This window comes from Phyllobates terribilis, unplaced genomic scaffold (assembly GCF_046119375.1).
Source record: "Phyllobates terribilis strain yellow unplaced genomic scaffold, ASM4611937v1 Scaffold_2__4_contigs__length_985480577, whole genome shotgun sequence".
NCBI classification, from domain to species: domain Eukaryota; kingdom Metazoa; phylum Chordata; class Amphibia; order Anura; family Dendrobatidae; genus Phyllobates; species Phyllobates terribilis.
In genome coordinates, this window is record NW_027362762.1 from 936,498,823 (window position 1) to 936,521,890 (window position 23,068).

General features: G+C 42.9%; 1 protein-coding gene across 1 annotated transcript; it reads right to left on the minus strand.

The window, feature by feature from the left end:
• Positions 1-6,481: 6,481 nt before the first annotated feature.
• CLDN14 (claudin 14) lies at positions 6,482-7,192 on the minus strand. Its single transcript, XM_073670832.1, has one exon. It carries the CDS (start codon positions 7,190-7,192, stop codon positions 6,482-6,484), a length of 711 nt encoding a protein of 236 aa, XP_073526933.1.
• Positions 7,193-23,068: the final 15,876 nt, after the last annotated feature.

Consider the following 23,068-nt stretch of genomic DNA (forward strand, 5'->3'; position numbering starts at 1 on the left):
CGGCCTAATGCAGTACTGAATTTCATGAGAATAGCACCATATTTACTTCTCCGTGCATGATATTTTCTTTGAGAGCCGGAGAAGTAGCCAGACACAGGAGACGATTAATTCCAAAGTCAGAGCTCGAATGTAAAAAGTTAAGAGAGGAAACGATAAACGCGAACACGGGGCTGGAAATGCCGGCGATCATATAATAATTAGTCAGCTGGAAAAGTTTATAATTTCACATAAAGTTACATTTGATTTTTGTCGCCACTTAATACTCTCCAGGTCCTGTGGGCATATCGGCTGTCGGTGCTGACAATTAGCCGTGTATGGGTTTCGCTCCCTGGGAAGCTCATTGTTGTTTTTGTTGTTTTTTTTACTGCCGCTGGGTTACTGTGACACCATTTTATGTATTGTCAGCTCTCAGACAGGACATAAATCAGAATTTAACGTTCACAATTGCCTGTAACATGTGCTACATGGAGCATTCATGAGTCCCACATGTTGGAAGCTATGGAGGCAGCGCACGATCGACATGGAACAAGTAAGGAGCAAAGATTGTGCAATTTCTAGGCAGGATGAGTGGCTTAAAGGGGCTGTCTGGAGAAAAAGAAAAGACCCCCTGGGCTTGACTCTGTAAAAAATAACAAAGGAATCAATACTCACCCACCGGCACACACTTTTATTCAGCACACGGTGCTTTGGAAACAAGACAGAGGAGACGTCACCATTCCATCAGCATCAGGATTGCTGCAGCCTATGATTGACAGGCAGGATGTTTTTCTGATAATGCACTGCTCAAGTCACTTGACCGCTGCAGCCAATCACATGCCACAGAGGTCTTGCCGTTGGTGAAACAGTGACATCTCCGCATCCACCTGGATTAAGGCGGATGCCGGTAGGTGAATATCACTTAGGCTACGTTCACACAACCATACTTTTGGTCTGAATATCATCCATGAAAAAAACTGACAGCATTCAGACCAATGTTATTCAATAGGGCTGTTCAAAAGACAATATTTTTTGGGGGGGAGGGGGATTTACGTCCCAAATGTCAGCATGAAAAAAAATCGCACCATGTACTTTGGATGAGACTCACCCATTCAAGTCTATTGATGTTCAAAAAAATCTAATCCCATAAGGAACCACATTATAACATCCAATTCTTATGGTATTTATCGGATACAATGCAATTCTTTAACATAGGAAATTGTATTTGGTCTTGTAAATTTTAAAGGGAATCTGTCTGCAGGTTTTTGCTATGTAATATGAAGACAGCATGCTGTAAGGGTTAAAACACAGATTTCAGCGATGTGACTCTTACCTTGGGTTTTGTTTGCTTACAATGATTGTTTTAGTAGCAGGAGATTATCATTGCTGTGACTAGCTGGTCCTGTGAGCCCTGGTCGACACGCCCCCTCCTGTGATAGGCAGCTGACCGACTATGGACTTTGGACACTGAGATCCTGTGTGGGCGGGGTTAGCTGTGGTGTGGGCGGGGTTAGCTTCCTCAGCTCTGCTGCACTGTAAATCTAAAAGCTCTGATTGTGTGAGAACGGCTGCACCCAGTAATGTAAGTGATACATCGTTAGATTCAACTTCTCTTTGCCCACATCATGCTGCTCTCAGATGAGGTAGCAAAACCCTGCTGACAGATTCCCTTTAATAACTGCTGATATATAAAAATAGATGTCGTACGGATGAAAATACAGACAAAAAATGTCCATTTTTTTCTTAATGAAAATCAAATTAATTTTTTATACACTTGTGTGATCTTAGCTCTAGGGCTCTTTCAGACGAATTATATCCAGGGAGTTCACAAATACCACTTGTACCTATTATAATTTATGGGTCTGTTCACATGCCTGATTTTTTTTTTTTTTTTACAGACTCAAATCGCAAAGACATGTCCAATATTGATCAGAGCATTGGATCAAAATCGGCACTGCAAGTCTATGGATCCTTGAAAAAAATTGGAGACCACTAGGATGACTGCTGCAGCCAATCAGTGGGCACTGATTGGCTGAAGCCTTCACATTCCACCAGATATTGGTGCTAGGAGACCAGCAGGGGGCACAGTACAAAGTGCTTAGGAGTCGTGCCTGCCTTGTAGGTGAGTATAGGCTTGTCTATGTTATCCATTAAGGTTAACTTTTACAGTAGTGGGCAAACCCTTTAAAGGGAACCTGTCACCAGGTTTCCCCATATAATGTACGGCCACCACCATTAAGCCCTCTTTTCCAACATTCTGGTATGCTGCAAAAAAAGTCCCCAATCACCTCTGCAGATCCCAAAAAAGACCTTTTATTGTACTCACAGACGGAGTGGTCCGGTCTGATGGGCATCTCTGGTCTAGCTCTGGCCTCTCTTCTGTTCCTATAGTCGCCGTCCCCTGTAGGTACAGAAGTGCGCCTGCGCAGGAGAGCGATGGGGGACACTGGGTGGATGATGTAGGACGCGTCATCCATATGAAGCCGGAAAGGAGGATGGCAATCGCAAGAAGAGAGGAGGCAACAGATCGAGACCAGAGGCGTCCATCAGACCGGACCGCGCCGTCTGTGAGTATAATAAAAGCTATTTTTTTGGGAACTGCAGAGGGAATTAGGGACTTTTTTACAGAATTATAGAGTATGCTGTAAAAGAGGCCTTAAGGGTGGTGGCCATACTTTATATGGGGAAAACCAGGTTCCCTTTAGGATGTTATCTACAGATTTTACCATCTAAAGTTTTATAAATGCTCTGAAACGACATCCTGTTGTAGTAGGTTTCCTCCTGAATCAGATACTATATGTATTAACCAAGTCTTCCAGGACACTAATCTGAAATCACTAATGGCTGCGCTTGAATAAGTAGATTGCTCTATTAGCCAGACTTAATGGGACGTGCAGGTGATATATATTAAAATAAAGTACGTTTTTGCAAATGCCCCTGTGAGAAAAAAAAAAATCTGATAGCTCTGTGTACGTCGCCCTTTTAACCCCTTCACCAGCTTGCGATTTTTTCGTGTTTCGGTTTTCTTCCCAGAGCCACAACTTTTTTATTTTTCCGTCAATATGGCCTCATGAGGGCTTGTTTTTTTGCAGGACAGGACTTTTGAATGACACCATTGATTTTGCCATATATTGTGTACTGGAAAAAGGGAAAAAATTGTGGTAAAATTGCAAAAAAAAGTGCAATTCCACAATTGTTTTCTTTTATTTAACAGTTTTCACTAAATGCTACAAATGACCTGCCATTATGATTCTCCAGGACATTATGAGTTTGCAGATACTAAACATGTATAGTTTTTTTTTTTTTATTTAAGTGGTGAAAAAAAATTCAAAAGTTTGTAAGAAAAAAAAAATGTCGCTATTTTCCGAGATCCATTTTTCGGCATCTGGGGCCGGGTGAGATCTTATTTTTTGTGCGCTGAGCTGATGTTTTTATTTATACCATTTTGGGGTAGATCCGATGTTTTGATCGCCTGTTATTGCATTTTATTGCAATGTTGTGGCGACTAAAAAAAGTAATTCTGACTTTTTGATTTTTTTTCTTGTTACACCGTTTACCGATCTGATTAAATTACTTTATATTTTGTTAGATCGGACATTTCTGAACGCAGCGATACCAAATGTGTATTTTTTATTTTTTTATGTTGAATGGGGCAAACGGAGGTAATTTGAACTTTTATATTTTTTTTTATATTTTTTAAAACTTTTTTTAGTTTTCATTTGCTTCAATAGTCTCCTTAGTAGAAATGGAGCTGCGGTCTTCTGATCACCTGTGCTATACCTCTATGGTATGATTGCCCAACAACCCAATCGCAGGCTGGGCCTTCTGGGATTTCTCCAGGTGTCACTCTTTCAGAGTGATCGCCTAGCTATTTAGCTGACTAGCAATGGTCAGACCATTATCAGTCATAGCTTTGCTCAGTGGAGTGCGTTCCTGGTGCTTTAGTGCTTTTGCTGTTCTGACCTTTTGCTGCCTGACATCTTACCTTGACTTTAACTATTCGTTTGCCTAGCCCCTTTGTCTCGATCCGCACCATTTTGGACTGCTGATTTTGGACTGTGACCTGTTTACTCTTTTGTCTTGCCCCTCTGCCTTTGACGTACACTCTTGGTATTTCACCCCGGACTTCGTGACTCCTCTGTCTCACGGTTTGGCTGTGAGAAGTGACGATAGTCAGCGCCACATTAGCGTATTTATACACTAAGGCCCCGATTAATTAAGATTGACAATTTGCAAGACAAGACTGTGAACAGTGCGCCGGAGTAAGAAGCATCATGTCCATGAAAGAGGACCTGTAATCAAAACAATTGAGTTAAATACCTTGTAAAAAATCCCTGAACTCCCCCCAATTCTGCCACTCTTTTCCATTTTGGTCTGTGTTGCTCTATTGCAGAGCTATTCACATTTGATGCTTTTGGGGCACAGTATGTGAAATCTCTGCTTGTAGTGAAACAGGACATTTCTTCAGAATCTATTCTGGGGGTGTGCACTTTCACCCCTTCCTCCTAGAAGCTGCTAATCACAGGTCGGCAGATGATATAGCAATCTCAGACGCTGATTGTAGCATCTGGGAGAGCGGGGTGAAAGCACACACCCCCAGAGAAGACTCTGAAGAAACTCCTAGTTACACTACAAGCGGAGATTTCACATACTGCGCTCCAAAAGCAACAAATGTGAACATATCTGCAATGGAGCGACTCGGAAAATAGCATCAGAATCAGGGAAGCTCTGGGATTTTTAAAAATATTTAACTCATTTAAATATGAAATCCTCTTTAAGAGGCGCTTCTTAATGAATTTGGTGCATCTTTCAGTCGCAGTGCACCCCTACCTTTCTTAGAGAAAATTCTAATTAATTTGCTGGTTGTGTGTGGCCATGTCGCCCAGTTTCCAAAAATTTGTCAGAACTGGCCAAGACTGTCATAAAAACACCAGAAGTTGCGCAATGTTTTTGCAATATAATTTGCGTAACATTTTGTGACATTTCAAGAAGTTTTGCACCAGAAAACTGGGGAAAACTACTTGATAAAATGGGGTCTTAGGGCATGTTCACATTGTGGCCTTTTTCCGGCTGTCAAAAGGGTCTGGTTTTCAAGCAGAAGATGTTTCATAAAACTCTTCTTTTTTCTGGAATTTTACAATTCTGAAGCATTTTTTGCTAGCATTTTTTTTTCTCATTTCCTGCTGTTGTTTTATTGCGATTTTTCAGCCTCCGTTTTGCCATATTCTCGACGTTTTTTTTTTTTCCATCTTTAAAGATATGTAGAAAACGCCAGTGGTTTTCACGTTGGAAACGCTGAAAAAACATGCAATAAAAACACCTAGACTTGTTCCGGACATTTTTTTAACTTTCCTATTGACTGGTATTATAAAGTATTGCTAGCGTAAAATGCCTTTAGAATGGACGTCACTTCTTTTAAACGCTGGACGTCTTGTGAAAGACTAAACATATGAACAGCAAGTCATTTTTGCCTAGCAATTAATATGTTCATTTTTTAGCAATGTTTTCTGCGTAAAAAAAAAAAAAAAAAAAAGATGTAGTGTGAACACTAGTAGGCTATGTTGAAATGGTGTTTTTTTGAGTAGTTTTTTGGTTTGGATCTTCTCCAAAATCCTCTTCAAAAACTACTTTAAAGACTGTTTCAATTAAATTCTATAGGAAATCCAGTTTGCTGTTTATATAAAGACTTTTTTAAAGCTTTTTTGTTAGGTTTTGAAAAAATGCCTGGAGGAAAAAAAAAAAATTGCTTTACCTCTTTGAAGTGGATCCTGGAGGAAACCTCTTCAAACTAGACAGTGTCCAATCAAAATACTGAAATAAAATGTTTCAAAACTTTTCAAAATCACCTCAGGAAAAATAATGAAAATTTCTCCAAATACTAAAAGAAAGCGTGTCCCGAAACAGCTTCGGTTGAAAACTTTGTGCTTGCTGTATGCTTCCAAAGAACTCAGTGTGAACAAAGCCTTAGTGGGTCTATGAAACAGAACTTAATGGAGAACTTAAAGAGATTGTCTGCTACTTTTACATTGATGACCTATCCTTAGGATAGGTCATCAATGTCTGGTTGGCCAGGGTCCGTAACCCAGCACCCCAGCCGATCATCTGTTATCAGGGTCGACGGCCGGAAGTACTCACTTGCCGAGCTGCTCCGCCTACTTGTAGTGGCCGCGGCTTGGTACTGAACATCTGCCTCCTATTGAAATCAATAGGCATATATCCAAACTCTGCTGTCAGAAAACACAATATACAGCAAGAAATTTACATTTTGTGTTACTTTATTTTTCTGGAAGTCTGGAAAATTTGAGAATATCCACCAGACGTCCAACTTTCAAGAGAAACATATTTTAATCCTTGTGCATTCAGATTAATAAATTATTATAAAACATGACACATATTTACAAGTCCTTCCATTTCTCAGACGCCATGTACTTGTTCTAAAAATACAGTAAACATTGCATGGATAAAAAATAAATTTAAGAAAGTTCTGGAATGGAAACGGATCAAGTCAGACAAAGTCATTAAGCTGGTAACCATGGCGTGATGCAGAGGACCATGTAGGCGTATGGCTACTTTTATGGACCGGTGTTGGTCTTCTCATTTGTACCCTCCTTATGTTGTGTGATGGGTGGATATAGGGGACTTGAGGAATGTTCTTCTGACATGCCGTAAAGAGAAGAATAATTCCACCAATTACCGTCAGACCTCCTGAGATAAAGCCGACATAAAGAGCTTGGCCAATCTCAAACTTCATCCCATAAGGGAGTGCTGGGTTAAAAAAGTCTTGGACAACGTTGTTAGTTGACCATGCTACTGGAATGAGACATGTAAAACCAGCAAAGAGGAAGGCGATTCCACCAAGGACAACAATCATCTTCTTGGCTGGAGAACCTTTGGCACATTGAGTACAGTTCATGCCAAACACAGAGACAACACATGCCAGGAGTGAAAGGACACAAGATGTCACCATCATACCTCGTGCAATCTGAAGATTACGGGGCAGAGCAAGCTGAGACAGGTGGACTTGGCACTGGTAAATTCCAGTTGTGTGCCACACACATTCCATCCAAAGACCCTTCATGTATTCCACTGCCGTGATAATGTTGGTGCCAACATGAGCAGTTCTCCACCAATGAGGGAGCACTGTGGCAATAATCGTCCCGATGAAACCAATAAGGGATATGAAGAAGCCCAGTAACTGCAATGCCATCCTTGCCATCGTCGTAAATTAGCTTTGCTCAATCCGACATCTAATGTGACTTCTTTCGTTCTGAGTCAGATCTCGCACTCCCTCCCGTACTAATACCTCAAGACAGAGCGAAAGAAGTTAAACATTGTTTGAATAATTTGTTTATGTGACCAATGAGGTGAAGACAAAAAAATTCTAGCCTGAGCATTAGCATATTAACTGCATGTGCAGGTAGAGAGTGTGAGTTATGGCTTTTCTTCTCTGGAAAATTATAAATGGGACATATAAGCAGATGACCGTCATGAACAGGTGAAAAAAATTAACTGTATTCAAATTGGTGGTGAAAACATAAATTGTAAGATGATTGAAAATGTCACCGTCCACCACCACTGGTTGTGTGCTTGAACTGTTTTCTACGGGTTATGTAACAGAAATGTTCTGTGAAGAGGTCCGCCGAGGGATACTGGACTCTAGATAGAGGTGCAAATGGATCCCGGATTGAGGATATTAGTAGCCAGAAAAATTAGTCATCATATTTATTAAATGAATAGAAAATGTACAGTTTCAAAATGCAACGCGTTTTTGGGGCTCAAAAGCCCCTTTTTCAAGTATACAGAGATATGGATTATGCGCAATGCACCAGATGAAGCCGGCGGTTCGTCCCTGAAATAGTTGTTTGCTAAACACCAGAATTAACAAGAAACGAAACACACAGCTTCGTTACCTTTTGATCCTTGTCTCTGGGAGTGACCCACCGGCGAACTACTTCTACTATTCTCGTATTACCTCACAAATACAAGACCAATCCCATGGCCATTCGGTCGGACGAGGTCCGGCATCTTCTCATACCTCTGTGGTGATAGGCATTCAAGGGTGTTGTGCTCGAAGTGCAACCCCTTAAGGTGGGCATAACCACCTTACGTGGATGCTACTGAACTTACTTGCCATTAATTTATGCCCACAGAAGCGCTCTCCTGTTTTTTCTTTTTACATATATCCATGAGATTAACATGAGGGTACGATTTGAAGGACCCCAACATCATGTCCCCATATGGGCAGAGTGAATATAACTGAGACATACCCCAGCTCAGGCACCACAGATAGTTAGCTAAGTAAAGGAGAAGATTAGTGCTCTCCAATTGCCATATCATCTCAGGGGTATGGTAGCGGGGAAAAGGTATCCACCACCCAAAAAGCAGCAGTACAGAACTTGAGATTTGTCAAGTCCAGTGAAGTAGTGCAGAAGAAACACTTGTTGACTAGAAAGCTTTCAGTCATAAGAAATGCCAACTGTGAGTAAAGGTCAATGCCCGTGTGAAACCCATGGCTGGTAGCTTGCAACAATAAACTTTATGTAAACTAAGCCTTGGCCAGGAAGTCATGAAATTAGTAAGAGACTAAGGCCCCAATTAATCAAGACTGTTGTTTTGCAGGCCAGTTTTGATGAAGAATGTGCTAGAGTAAGAAGTGCTAAATTCATTAATGTATTTGGTGCATCTTTCAGCTGTCTTGACAGGAAGGCACCGTGATGCAGTGAGCCCTCTGAGAGAAAGGGTACTGTTATACAGAAAGCTGTCCAAGAAATTGAGTGAGTTGGGACTGTTTTCCACCTACTAGCTGCTATCTCAATTTTAACCAAAAAGTCCGCCCTGTATAAGGGTTGTTGTGACCACACCTGTTGCCTCTTATGAGACCACTGTAAAACACCATCCCTGGTGCCTTATTTACCGAACAATGTCTTATTGTATGTGTTTGTCCCATCCTCAAATGGGGCCCTGGAAAATAACTGACCCCCTTACAAGCCGTTAGTGTTTTTGTGTTGCACAATGTAAACTTTTTGTTACGGGTCCGGGTGGTGGAACCTCTGTGCTTCGGTGCAAGGAGGGGCCAGAGGGGCGTGACTAAGTGCCTACTCGGCCTGACCAAGGTCGCACGGCTCAATCGACTCCGTGAACCAGGGAGGGACCAAGCAGGGGGACCAGGTGCCACTCTGGGACCGACCTTGTGTGAGAGCAGGTGAATCCCACGGGTCAGATGACAGGAACTGACCGGTACAGCGGATGAGCACGGCTGGAAGGCTGACGGGTGGACCGGGTAGATGAGCAGGCTGGTTCGGCAGATAGCCAGATGGGTACTTCGGAAATGCAGGCTGGCGGGCACAACAGGTAACAGACAGGTGCTCCAGATAAGCAGGCTGGCGGGCACAACAGGTAACAGGCAGGTGCTCCAGGTAAGCAGGCTGGCGGGCACAACAGGTAACAAGCAGGTGCTTCCAGGTAAGCAGGCTGGTGGGCACAACAGGTAACAGGCAGGTGCTTCCAGGTAAGCAGGCTGGTGAGCATGGCAGGACTGACAGGCAGCGGGACCTGAGGGCTGAAGCAAGTGTTAGCACATGGAACAACAACCATTGCATAGGCACAGGCAAACTCAAAACTTCTAAAAACTTTGGAGTTTTGGCTCCGATTTGGCTTCAAAAACTCAGCAAGAACACTCAGTGTACACATACCCGAACTCTTACCAGCATTACCTCTCCTGCCTGGGACACCAGATGTCTGTGTATTTTAGCACACCGATGCAACACTGACCCATCGTCATGCGAAACTTTGTTCCGTGAATGTCTACATCTTTTTTTGGAGCACCATCACAAATGATCTAATAGGGACAGGTTCGAATCGTGAGAAAAAGATTATGTATGTGAACTACATAAGTGTGAGTTAGGCCCTACATGTTATTCAGATGGGAATCCTAGATACAACAAACTAGTTGTGTTGCAACTGGAGTGCCCTTCTGCCCAATATAGGCTAAAATGGTTCACAATGCAGGATCTGTCAACAAGCCGGATCAAGAAAGTCTGCAATCACATTTTTTTTGTCCGGCTCTCGAACCAGTCTGGTGCAAAAACTGATGTTTGCATCGCATGCCACAAACTAACCCAAAGTAAAGTATGGAATCAGGTCCAGAGATATATATGAACACACCCATAACATGATCAACAATTGTTAAGGCCCCCTATAAACATTAGACTACCATCGGCGAAACCCGCCAATACTAATGCATTTGGCTGACAGTCTAATGTGTTTGGGGGCCTTCGACTCTCCCCCAACAGTTGATGATGGGGGAGATAAGGATCTGTCATGTCTGATTTCAGACTGGTCAGGAGAGTCTGCTCAGCAATTCATCTGAAAAAGCGCTAAAGAATGCGATCAAAAGAATGAACATCTGCACTGCAATGTCAGGATGTCTTGCTGTGCATATATTAAGTCTTTTGAGCGTGTTTCAACTACTTTAGATTTCCAAAGACAATAACAAGCATCTAAAAGACGTTGTCTGCACCATTGTTTGACCGACAGCTATCTAAAGTGTATGGGGGACTTTAAACAACAGGACGTTAGAGTCTAAAACATCTCCTATGGCTAGTGTGAAAATTGTGAAGATTTTTATTTTTAATAAAGATAAAGATATGGAGAAAAAAAAACAATTCTAAAAATTGAAAAAAATATAGATTTAACACAAAAACATCGTTTACGTAATAGGTCATTTTCTGATGACACATTCCTTTTAAGACCGGTTTTACATGTATAACATTCATCGTCTGAGGACAAACCGCAATGTCTGGACCGGACACAAGTTCCATGACCCGAAGGGTGCTTTCACACTGCGTTCAGGGCCTCGTTGAGGCTTGCGTCTGAATCCCGTTTTACAGGGGGTTCGGATGCAAGCCTCGACGGGGCCATTGAACGGGTGCCTGAACGCAATATGAAAGCACCCTAAGGGTCAGAAAACCTGTGTCCGGTCCAGACCGGCGTCCAGGCCAGACACCCAGACGCAGCCTTCTACATCTGAGTATCCACCTCCAGTAGGCATAAACTCCCAAAAATCATGCACAGCAGAGCTCACATTCGCTCTGCCGGCACAATTATAGTCTATGGCCCTGTTGGCACGTACGCCTGAATCCTGTTTTGCGAGGGTTTGGACGCAAGCCCCAACGGGGCCAAGGAACTGGTGCCTGAACACAATGTGAAGGCAACATCCTCATACATGCCTATGAGGCTTTTGATTTGGGGTCAGAAGACACACGGTCAGTCTGTATTCGGGCCGTTAATGTTGGACATGTGAAATCAGCCTAAGTTGTATTTTACCTTGAAAATAGGCAATGTTGCATTATACTATAGTGCTATGTAGATCGTTGAGACTGTAAAATACATGATACACAAACTCATACAAAAGTGTCCCTAAATATAGGCCCCGATTCTAGGAATTTTTACTGTGTACACCATACTAATTTGACAGTATGCACCAATATATTCAGAGAAAGTTACAGCAGAGACCAGAATTCAAGGTCAATCATTAGGCTAAATAGTCATTTACAGCTTCATTAACATTAATGGTCACAGGAAATACACCCCGATGTTAATGGGACCTGGAAAGTTTCTTTTCCTAATGACTGCTGCTATTTGTAGAACTCATTAATGCGTTATTTTTAGTTTCTTCCCTTTAAGGCAAAAAAAAAAAAAAAAAGATTCTAAATTTGGAAAATTTGTGCTAAATGCGGCTAAACAGGTCATTACGGGATTAGTGCTCGTAAATGTCTAACTTCTATCATTTTACTTGGTGTCACATCTTAGAAATAATGTTTTTCCACAATCAGATGTGTAGTTTTCTAGTTTGACGGGTTCAGTGCTGGTGCTACCTGTGAGCCCCATGAGGCAAATACGGGATAAATGCTAAAGAGTTCTCCACGAGACAATTAAAGGGATATTCCCATCTCCAAGATCCTATCCCAATATGTAGTAGGTGTAATAATAATATTAGCAAATACCTCCAATTAGAAATGTAGTATAGTTCTTCTGATTAGCTATGTCGCTTACCCCATGTACAGGGCATTGCAGTATCTTAGGTATCTGTCACGCACAGTGTGGGAAAGACTAAGTGTAACACGAAGGGATGAGGGGAGGGTAGCTCAAACGCTAGGGAAAGGGGGAGTGGAAACCCCTAGGCAGATCTAATATCACCCTAACTGTCCTACCGTCCCTATACAACGGGGGGAAAACTTAGATTGAGCAGACACCAGAGAGATAACACCAAACGTCCTCCAAAGGCACCAGAGAGGAAGCTAGCCGACTGCTATTGCTACAAGCCTTCACAAGGGAAAATGAGAATATCACCGACGACTCCATGAAGCAGACTGAGAGTTTATAAAAACCCAGACCAGGGTGTGTCAATCAGAGCAGGAGGGAGGTTGCCGCTGGGTCCAAAAGTCAGAAGGATTAAGAAGGCATCTGCAATGCCAAATGCAATGACCTTCTGCAACCAGATCCAGAGTGACTGTCTGTTACACCTGACACACTCATGACAGTATCCATGGTTATGACCACTCATATAGTGACAGTTAGTTAGCTGTTAGTGGTTGTAACCATTGTTACCTAAGCTACCGCAATGCCCTGTACATGGGGAAAGCGACATAGCTAATCAGAAGAACTATACTACATTTCTAATTGGAGGTATTTGCTAATATTATTACACCTAGTACATACTGGGATAGGATCATGGAGATGGGAATACCCCTTTAAAGCATTGCCTGGAAATGTTCATGAATCTTGCTCTTGTATACATCTATGCATTGTAACATTAGGAGAGGTTATCAATATTTTAATGGTGGGGGTCCGACTCCCGGCACCCTAACAGATCTGATATTACCAAGTGCCGAGTCCTCTGGATGAACGCAGCTCCCACTGACTTCAATAGGAACTGAGCTGCAGTACCAGTTGACGGCCACTGCACAGTGTAGGGCGCTGTGGCATACTAGATCCATACACTGTGATCTTCCGAAGTCACTAGCAGATTGTATAGTTTTTCTAACCCCTTTTCCCCACTAATATATTTTCAACCCTTTATGGCCAGGTTGCACTGAAACTGAGCCCGCTCAATACCAGACAAATATCCCCAGTGACTGTAGTTAGCTCCGAACTCTGCAGTTAAACCATATAGATGCTGTTATCAGTCACTGAACTGCGCCCATCGCTCTCCTTTCCTGCAACACAACCATAGGGTACAGATCAGTTGCCATTGAAGTCAGAGGCCTAACTAAAGATTCCCATCATGGTCTTCCTATGTAGCCCAGCCTGTGACTGTAATAAAGGCAGTCAAAACATTGTATGCCCCCCAAAATGGTATTAATTAAAACTACAACTCAGTACGCAAAAAAAAAACCAAGCCATCTCATTGGTTCATCAGTGGAAGAATAAAAAAGTTATAGGTTTTATAAAACAGCAACACAGACTAAATTTTTATTTTTTTTTTAAACAAAATTCTGAATATTTTTTTTTTTTTTTCAGACACTAAAATAATATATATTTTTTTTTACACAAGTTGGGTATTGTTGTAATCATACTGACTTGGAGAATCATGATGCCAGATGTTATTGTACTGCAGAAAAAAACAAACACGTCATAAAACAATGGTAGATTTGTGTGTTTTGTTTTTTTTTCCATTTCACAAACATGGAATTTTTTTCCCTGTTTTTCGTACATTACATGATAAAATGAATGGTGTCATTGAAAACTAAAACTTGTCCTGCAAAAACTGAGTCTTCCTAAGGTTAAGTCGCCTGAAAAAAAAAGAATAGGAACAAATAAAGGTGAAAAAACCCCCCCAAACAACTGCTAGTCATGAAAGGGTTAATTTTTTACTTATTTTTGTGTGTGTAATAAAGACCCTTTTTTAAACAAAAAAATTGTGTTTGTGCTGCTGCAATTCAGAATCCACCCACCTCCATAACATTTTAAAAGCACCGACTGTCATCTTCTGTCTCCGTAAGTTCTTCACTGAATACAGATTTTATAGATTTTACCCCTGACTTTAAAGTGAAAAATCAGTCCAGGAGGAGAAAGAAGCAGATTTCTCTGATAAGATATATTACAAAGTTTCTTATTTCCATGTGTGCTATTGATTTATGAAATAAACATTAAGGCAATATGCGCACGTTCAGGATTTGATTGCAGAAATATCTGCGTTTCAGCATCTCTTGGCAGGAAAAATGCTGCAGAAAAAACGTACGTTTTGCAGCGATTTCGACGCGTTTTTGATGCGGTTTTTTTGGACATCAATGGATGCTTTTTGGAGCTAAATAAAGATATTTGGAAAAAGAAACGTGGGACATTGCTTCAACCCTTGGATTACCGTCAGACCTGGGGTGAGTATATTGGTTAATTTAAATGATTAAAGAATGTGTCTGTTGCATTTCAAATAAAGTGTTTAGTCTGTGTGTTTATTTAACTCTTTACTTTACTTTAATTAGCTTTTAGTAATGAAAGGGTCTGATTGACACCTTGTCATCACCAAACAAAAGGGCTAAGTGTCAGCTAATCCCATACACTCAATCTTCATTAGCATTTCCATTCATGTATTTTCTGGGGCAGCTGGGAGCTGCTATTTTTTAGGCTAGGATGGTGCCATTAGGCAAACATGTTCCCTGGCTAATAATAACAGCTCACAGTTGTTTCGTTAGCCACTACGTCCCCACAAACAGCAACAAGCAGCACTTTGGACGCAGCATATTGTCGCTGCGTCCAAAACGCTGTGTTCTAATGCCGCACTTTTGTTGTCAATACACGTGGATCCACCGCATATAATGACATTTCAATCAGTCAAATTCTGCAGCGGAGACTAGCGTGGCCGCTACAGAAATTGAGATGCTGTGGGTGAGTTTGGGTACGTGGCCACGGACAGGAGCCGCTGCGGGTTTGAACCTGTGTGTTTATACAGCTTTGAACCTGCAGCATCCAGATGTTACAGCATAGAAATCCCATGTCCACTATGTGTGCATCTGAGGCTGCGGATCAACCGCGGATACTGACATGCGGTGCGTCTTTCAGGACCGCAGCATGTCAAATTCTCTTGTGGAGTCGCTAGTCTCCACAACAGAGATTTGACCACTAGAATGTATTGAATGCGTTAAATCCACATGGTTAAGTGAATACACGTGGATTTACCTGCGTTTCATAGAACGCAGCATTTTGGACGCAGCAAAAATATGCGGCATCCAAAGGGCAGCTACATCTGGGTCGTGTGCACATAGCCTAAATTTTTAAAAAAAAAATGGCGTGGGCTCCCGCGTCATTTTTTATAACCAGCAGAGGGAAAGCCGACCGCTGCGGGCTGATATTATTAGCCGGAGAAGGGGCCATAAGCCAAAAATGTTCCCTGGCTATTAATAACAGCCCACAGCTGTTTGCTTAGCCTTTACTGGCTAGATTACAGGAGGACCCCACAAAAAAATTGACTTAGGGTCCCCCTATGAAATCGAACCAGAAAAGGCTAAACAGACAGCTGCGGGCTGATATTAACAGCCAGGGAAGGAGCCATGGATACTAGCCCCCTCCGTGGGTAATAATATCAGCTCGAAGCAGTCCCAGAAATGGCGCATCCATAAGATGCACCAAATCTGGCGCTTAGCCTCTGCTCTTCCCACTGCCCTGTAGTGGTGGCGAGTGGGGTAATGGGGATGGGGTTCATGTCAGCCTTGTATTGGCGGCTGACGTGAAGTCCAGGTTAGTAATGGAGAGGCATCTATAAGACGCCCCCATTACTAACCCCGTAGTTAAATTTTCAACACTTTTTCAATAAAGACATGGCCAGAATAAAGTCTTTTAGTGAAATAAAATTACACCCAATTTTAATATTTTTTTATTGTTCTCCCAATTCACGACGCCTTTGTCTCCTGAAAAAGACCAAAAAATAAAAAAACAACCATATCCCTCACCTGTCCGCCGTCATGACGTAATCCAGATTGTCCCTCGGCAATCTGGGTCAATTCTAGAGCAGCCACATCAATCACTGATGTGACTGCTGTAGAAGACATCACTATACACTGACAGGAGTGTAAAATCACTCCTGTCAGTGTACACTGCTCTGCTGCAGGCTGAGGTCAGGGGAGTTCATCAGCTGAAGACCAGCTGATCAGCTCTGGTGACACAATACTGCATCAGTGGTACGTGGGAACATTCTTGAGAAAGCGGTGCCGTAAACTGAGGTCCCGGAGCTCTCAGCTGATTTTCAGCTGTGAACTGGCGTGACCTCAGCCGGCAGCACAGCGATGTAAACTGCCGGGAGCGAGCACGCTCCCGTGTGTTTACCGCCGGGATGATCGAGTCGCCGGGGGACATCAGTAGGATGGCGGGACACCGAGGAACGCAGGACAGGTGAGGATAAAAGGTGTTTTTTTATTTTAATATTTATTTTTACTTTTTTTTTTGCACTGTGCACAGCCCTGGCTCGGCTGAGGAGACTACTGCTCCGCTCAGCCGCGCCGCTCTCGCTTTTATCAGCAGGAGTGGCGGTTGGATGATGGGAGAAGGAGTCTTCTTCCCGGCCCGGGTATCATTCTTTGAGCATTTTTGTGCTGCAGAAACGCTACAAAGAATGGACATGCTGCGTATTTTAACGCAATGACAATCCTGAGCGGAAAATTCTGCATCATGTGCACAGCACATCAGGATTGCCATTGCATTAGCTGGCAGACGGATTACCTAGCATTTTTGGTGCATTTCCGTGCAGAAAAAACGCAGTGAAAACGCATCAAAAAGGCCACTAGTGCAAGACGTATGTGAAACCATAAAAAAAATTTTGGAAAAGAAGGGCAATTTGATCAAATTATTTAGTGGAAAAAGTTTTTTATGTCTGAAAAATAGTGACTATTCTGAACAAAAAAGTTCATAAGAGTTCAAGAAAAAATACACAATTGCAAATGTAAAAACAGCGAGAGGAGTTCAATTGGGCATTGCTTACCTAACACATTGGTAAGGCACTGAGTTGGTTGGGCATTGTTCACTTTTGCACATTAGTAGAGCACTGAATTGGTCGGTCATTGTTTATTTTTACACATTGGTAGGGTACAGAGTTGGTTGGGCATTGTTTACTTTTACACATTGGTAGGGCACTGAGTTGGTCGGTCATTGTATATTTTTACACATTGGTAGGACACTGAGTTGGTCGTGCATTGTTTACTTTTACACATTGGTAGGGCAGAGTTGGCCGGGCATTGTTTACTTTTACACATTGGTAGGGCACTGAGTTTGTCGGTCATTGTATATTTTTACACATTGGTAGGGCAGTGAGTTGGTCAGGTATTGTTTACTTTTACACATTGGCAGGGCACTTAGCTGGTCGGGCATTCTTTACTTTTATGTAACACATATCACTAATTTAATTTAACTGTACTAATAATAACAGCCATTTTCAACATGTTTTTGCTGCTTTTTTGCACTTATTCATTGCTTTCTATGGAAGAAAAAAATGCTGCAAAAACGCTGAAAGAATTGACATGCTGCAGTTTTAAAAATGCAGCAGTTTTCCAATTCAGTCAAGAATAAAAAAAAAACAAGCATGAGCTTCAGATTTCTAAAATCTCAGCGCTTTTGCTAGTACTGTAAAAGCACCTTTTCATTTGCATGAAAAAAAAACCGCAGCAAAAACACAACCTGTGAACATAGCCTTAGACAGTTTCAATAACTGAGAGTTAATAATTCTGATATTATAAAATAATAGAAAAGAATATACCTTTTTATCGTATTGTGATTATAGTGGAGAAATGTGAAGCTTTCCGTCACCACATTATGGGAGCAGATCTCAGCTGGGAAAAGAAAATGAAATAATTTGTTCTACACGGACGGCTAGATTAACACAGAATTTAATCCCGCCAAGAAATTGCTCTTAAAAAACGATCCCGCAATGTGAATGAACTGAACAGTAGTAAAAAATGAGTATGAGAAAGTTCAGCTGAGCTGGAAAGAGTCATTAAACTTTTATTATAATATGTGGTCGGGGGTCTGTTTACCCTGTGCTGCTCCTGAACGTTATCTCGGAGGACATGTAATGGCACCTGGCTGAGAAAGCAGATCCCTACACTAACAAAGCCTCTCCCTGCCACCGACCAATGACTCGTATGAGATTTCATAGGGTAATGACCTGATATTTTATGTACAGGAACTGTGCCGGGAAAAGGATCTATATTGGGTTCTCTTTATACATTACATGTTGTGGCATGGTGCGTGAGCCTGGTTTCCTGGTATGAGGTGACTCATGGCATCGACATAGTTAAATGTATATGGTCCAATATTTACGACAGTGATGGGAAATATAATATCATGAACGCACTCACAATATTAACTCTATTTTACCAAACAGATCTAGAATTATAGAGATGTCGCATTGTGCGGTGCACTTTTTTTTATTTGTATAGGCAGAGGCATATCTAGGTGGGGGGCAGCCGGGGCATGTGCCCCGGGAGCAGCGGTCCAAAGTGTCTTCCCCGACGGCTGCATTCTGTCGCACCCCGGACTGGGAGTCGGTAGTTCTCTGAGCCGGCTGTCAAGCTGACAGTCGATTCCCAGAAATTGCAGCGCGCCGGCCCCCAGTGTCCAATTCATTGCTGGGGGATATTTACTGTGGGAGGGGGGGGTATTTAATGTGTGGGGGGTATTTACTGTGGGGGTATTTACTGTGCGTTTGGGGGGTATTTACTGCGTGTGGGAGTATGGCGAGTCGGAGGATGTGTGAAGAGTCAGTACGGAAAGTGAGAGGGTAAATGTATGAGGAGAGAGGGGGAAACGTGTGAGGAGACTATTGAGGGAAATAGTGCGAGGAGACAGTATGTTGGAGAAAAGTGCGAGTTGGCACAGAATAAAGACTGAGTAGTGTATGTGTGGGTGGGGGTGGCATGGGGGGCAGTGTAAGGGCACAGCCAGGAAGGGATAGTAAGCCAAGGAGGGGGAGCATGGTGAGGGGGCATAGTATAGAGAATGGACCCTATAGGGGGGACACAGTGCGAGAGGACAGTGTGAAGAGGCGGCCCAGTATGGAAAGGAGAGGACAGTGTGGAGGGCATGTACCATAAGAGGGACAGTGTGGGGGTCATATTTTGTACATGGAATATAGTGAGGGCAATTATGTATTCAGGGGCTCAGCGCATTATGACACTGCTATCTTTAAGAGCATCATGTGAGGATGTGCTGCAGAAGACCGGAGTAGAAGGAAGTCTGCAGAGACGAGCTGTGGATGAGAAATTTCATAATGGAGTCTGGAAAAGATGAAGGAGAAAAGAAAGAGAAAGACTCCAGAGACAACGTCATCTATCAGGTACCTGGATGTACATGTCTTTTGTGATATTAATTTATCACAAAATATATCTCATATTTTTATTTACGTTAGGAGCATTATAGGGGTTTTCCAGGTGTGTGATGAGTCTGCAGTCATTCTGTGTGACTGCAGGATTCTGAATTCTCACAGTGCACATTGCACGCTGTCAGGATTCTCTCATGCTGGCGATTTGCATACATGCGGTCACATGCCGACTAGACATGTGTGGCCTCACTCAATGAAAATGAATTGAGTGGGGCTGGACAAGTCTAACCGGAATGTGGCCAGAAGTATACAAATTGCATACTTGTACAAGAGAGAATCCTAAAAGTGTGTTGGTGCGTGCACTGTGAGAATTCAGAAGCCTGCAGTCACATAGAGTGACAGCAGACTTTCATCTCAAACCTGGATAAGCTCTTTAATTATAAAATGAAGCCCTGTAGCCAATCCTAATAGCGTGTAATATACTCACTTTTACACCACGGCCCCACTATCAGTATTTAGTCAGTATCCGCTCAGTATTTTTTCTCAGGAGTGGAAGCCAAAACCAGGAGTGGGTGATGAATGCAGAATTAGTGACTTGTTTCTATTATACGTTTTCTCTGATTGTTCCTCACCTGGTTTTGGCTCCCACTCCTGAGAAAAAATACTGACCAAATACTGACCAAATACTGATAGTGGGGCCATCGCCTTAGGATTCAGCTCTGCTTGCTTGTTCCAGCAGTCATCACATTGCCACTTCACTAATATTTGATTCTTATACTTACAGTCACGTGACAACGAGCTTTTCTTCCTACTTCTCTCAGTTTTCATCCACCTCTGTGTATAGGAAACATCCCAACTAGTGATGAGCGAGCACTAAAATGCTCGGGTACTCGTTGCTCGGGTCGAGCAAATTGGAATGCTCGAGTGCTCGGTCTGAGTAACGAGCCCAATGTAAGTCTATGGGAAACTAGAGCATTTTTCTGGTAACACCCCCCCGGCGTTCTGCAGAGGGCCTAAAAATTGCCCAAATCGATGGGAACAGTGCTCAAATGACATGGGAAGAGCATGGGGAAGACCCCTGGAAGCATTTCTGACTCCCAGGTCACTTCTGTCAACAACGCTGTCAGAGTATTACGCCACTTTTACGGACTCACAATAAAACATACAAAAACAAAACCATAATGGATTTTCCTGGGAAAAATGTTAAGGAACATCCTTTCCAGAGTAATGACTATAAGGCAAAATAAATAACCAAAAACAAAAATGCTCCTCCACACCTTGGGCTATGTTCACATGTAGCGTTTTTGATGCGTTTTTGCACTTTTGCATTGCTTTCAATGGTGAAAAATGCATTCACCAGGAAATGTCATATTAACATTTTACTACCTTATCTGGCCATGTGGTGTGTGAGACATCATCAGACACATTCTGTTTCATTTATGAAGGAGGGACCTCTGAAAGTCACAAACACTATTTTTATGGGGCCGTTAGGCGGCCCTTACTATTCTTAAAGGGCCAGCAGTCAGCTATGCTTTGTTGTTCCCATTATGAAAGAGTGGGTCTCCTATACTGCTATTGCATATGCAGTGACTGCAAGGGCTGCCAAAAATTTGGATGCACCCTAATACCCCTTTGAAAAGACATAGAGGAGGGTCTCTGTAAAAAAAAATTTCCCATTATAAAGGAGTGGATCTCCTATAGTGGTAATATTTATCCAGTGACTGGAAGGTCTGCCAAAATTTTGGAAAAACCCCAATACCAAGACATATAGAGCTGGGCCACAGTAAAGACATGTTCCCATTAGAAAGGAGTGGGTCTGCTATACAGTTATAGGGTATGCAGTGAATGCAACAGCTGTCAAAAATTTGGAGGAACTCCAATGTCCCTTGCAAGAGATGTAGAGGTCGGAGTGCCTCCTGAAAACAATGTTCCCATTATCAGGAAGTGGGTCTCCCATACTGTTTGCCTATGCAGTAAATGTGTGTGTCAGCAGTGACAGACAGTCGCCCTGCAGTTGGTTGCAGGAGATCTTTACGTTTGGCATTACAGACATCTTCTTAGAGGCTGTCTCTAGGACCCAGCGGCTACCTTCCTCTCTCTAATTAACTCCCTGGTCTGGGTGTATAAATACCTGCTGTGTATCAGAGGGAGGTGCCGGCGATTCATTTACTCCTTGTGAAGGCTTTAGCAAGAGCAGTACTGCTGGTGGTTGAGGACGTGTGTGCATTTGTCTGGAGTCGTCTAAAGCTAAGCTATTTCCCCTGTTTGTCCTTCCTTGTTGTCTTTAGTGTTCAGTGGGGATCGACTAGTTCTCATCTCCTCCCTTCCCTAGCCTGAGTCTTACGCCAGGGAAAGACAGGGCGAGGAACGCGTGTAGTGATTGGTGAAGAGCCAATACAGGGTCGACAGGGTGACACTAGACCAGACTAGGAGGTCTCCACTTCCCCCTTTCACTAGAGTCTGAGCTCCCTTTCCTTCTTCCCTCTGTGTTGCACTAAGTCTTTCCCACACCTTGCGTGACAAACAGCTGCCAAAAATTTGGAGGAAGTCCAATGTCCCTTGCATGAGACTTAGAGGTTGGAGGGCCTCCTGAAAACAATGTTCCCATTTTTAGGAAGTGGATCTCCCATACTGTTTGCCTATGCAGAGAATGCAACGGCTGGCAAAAATTTGAAGGAACTACAATGTCCCTAGCAAGAGACGTAGAGGACAGAGTGCCTCCTGAAAACAATGTTCCCATTTTTAGGAAGTGGGTCTCCCTTACTGCTTGCCTATGCAGTGAATGCTACAGCTGCCAAAAATTTGGAGGAACTCCAATGTCCCTTGCAAGAGACGTAGAGGTCGGAGGGCCTCCTGAAAACAATGTTCCCATTTTTAGGAAGTGGGTCTCCCATACTGTTTGCCTATGCAGTGATTGCAAAGGCTGCCAAAAACTTGGAGGAACTCCAATGCCCCTTGCAAGAGACATAGATATGGTGATATGGTAGATATTGTGGTGATATGGTGATGGAGGTTGAGGATGAGGAGAAGGAGGAGGACAAGAGCAAATAGAAAAATCAGGAAGCTTATACCCATGTCTGGGTGTGAAGACAGAGTTGCATGCGAATAGAGTTAGATCTCCCAAAAAAAAGATACTGTATTTGAGTTTATGCTACGCTGCTATCATTCGGTGGTGGTGAGAAGTCTGGCCCAATCCAGTCCTTGTTCATTTTTATAAGAGTCAGCCTGTCAGCATTTTCAGTTGACAGGCGGATGCGCCTATCGGTTATAATTCCACCAGCGGCACTAAAAACCCACTCTGACAAAACGCTAGCGACAGGTCAGGCCAGGACCTCCAAGGCGTAGAGAACCAGTTCATGCCATGTGTCCAGCTTGCATACCCAATAATTATAAGGCACAGAGAAATCACGGAGGACGTTAGTATGGTCGGCAAGGTACTCCATCAGCATTTTCCGAAACTTTTCCCTCCTTGGGAGAGCACCCCGCGCCTCAGGGCCTGTGCGATGGGAGGGTCTGAGAAAACTGTTCCAGAACTTTGACAGTGTTCTCCTGTTTCTGCTGGATTGCATTTGTGTCTCTCTCGCCTGTACTCTTTGGTTGTCCAACGAACTGTGACCTCAGCCGCCAGCGTTTTCAGATAGGAATTTTTTTAATAATTCCGCAACAAAGGCATTCTGGTACTGCCCCATTTTATTAGGCCTGTATAGCAAGGGAATAAGAGACAGAAAGTTCTCCTTGTAGCGTGGGTCTAGAAGTGTCACCAACCAGTAATGACTGTCGCCCAAA

Bases quoted from the DNA above. Each gene is read 5' to 3' on its own strand.
- CLDN14 (XM_073670832.1), bottom strand. From the start codon at position 7,192: ATGGCAAGGATGGCATTGCAGTTACTGGGCTTCTTCATATCCCTTATT.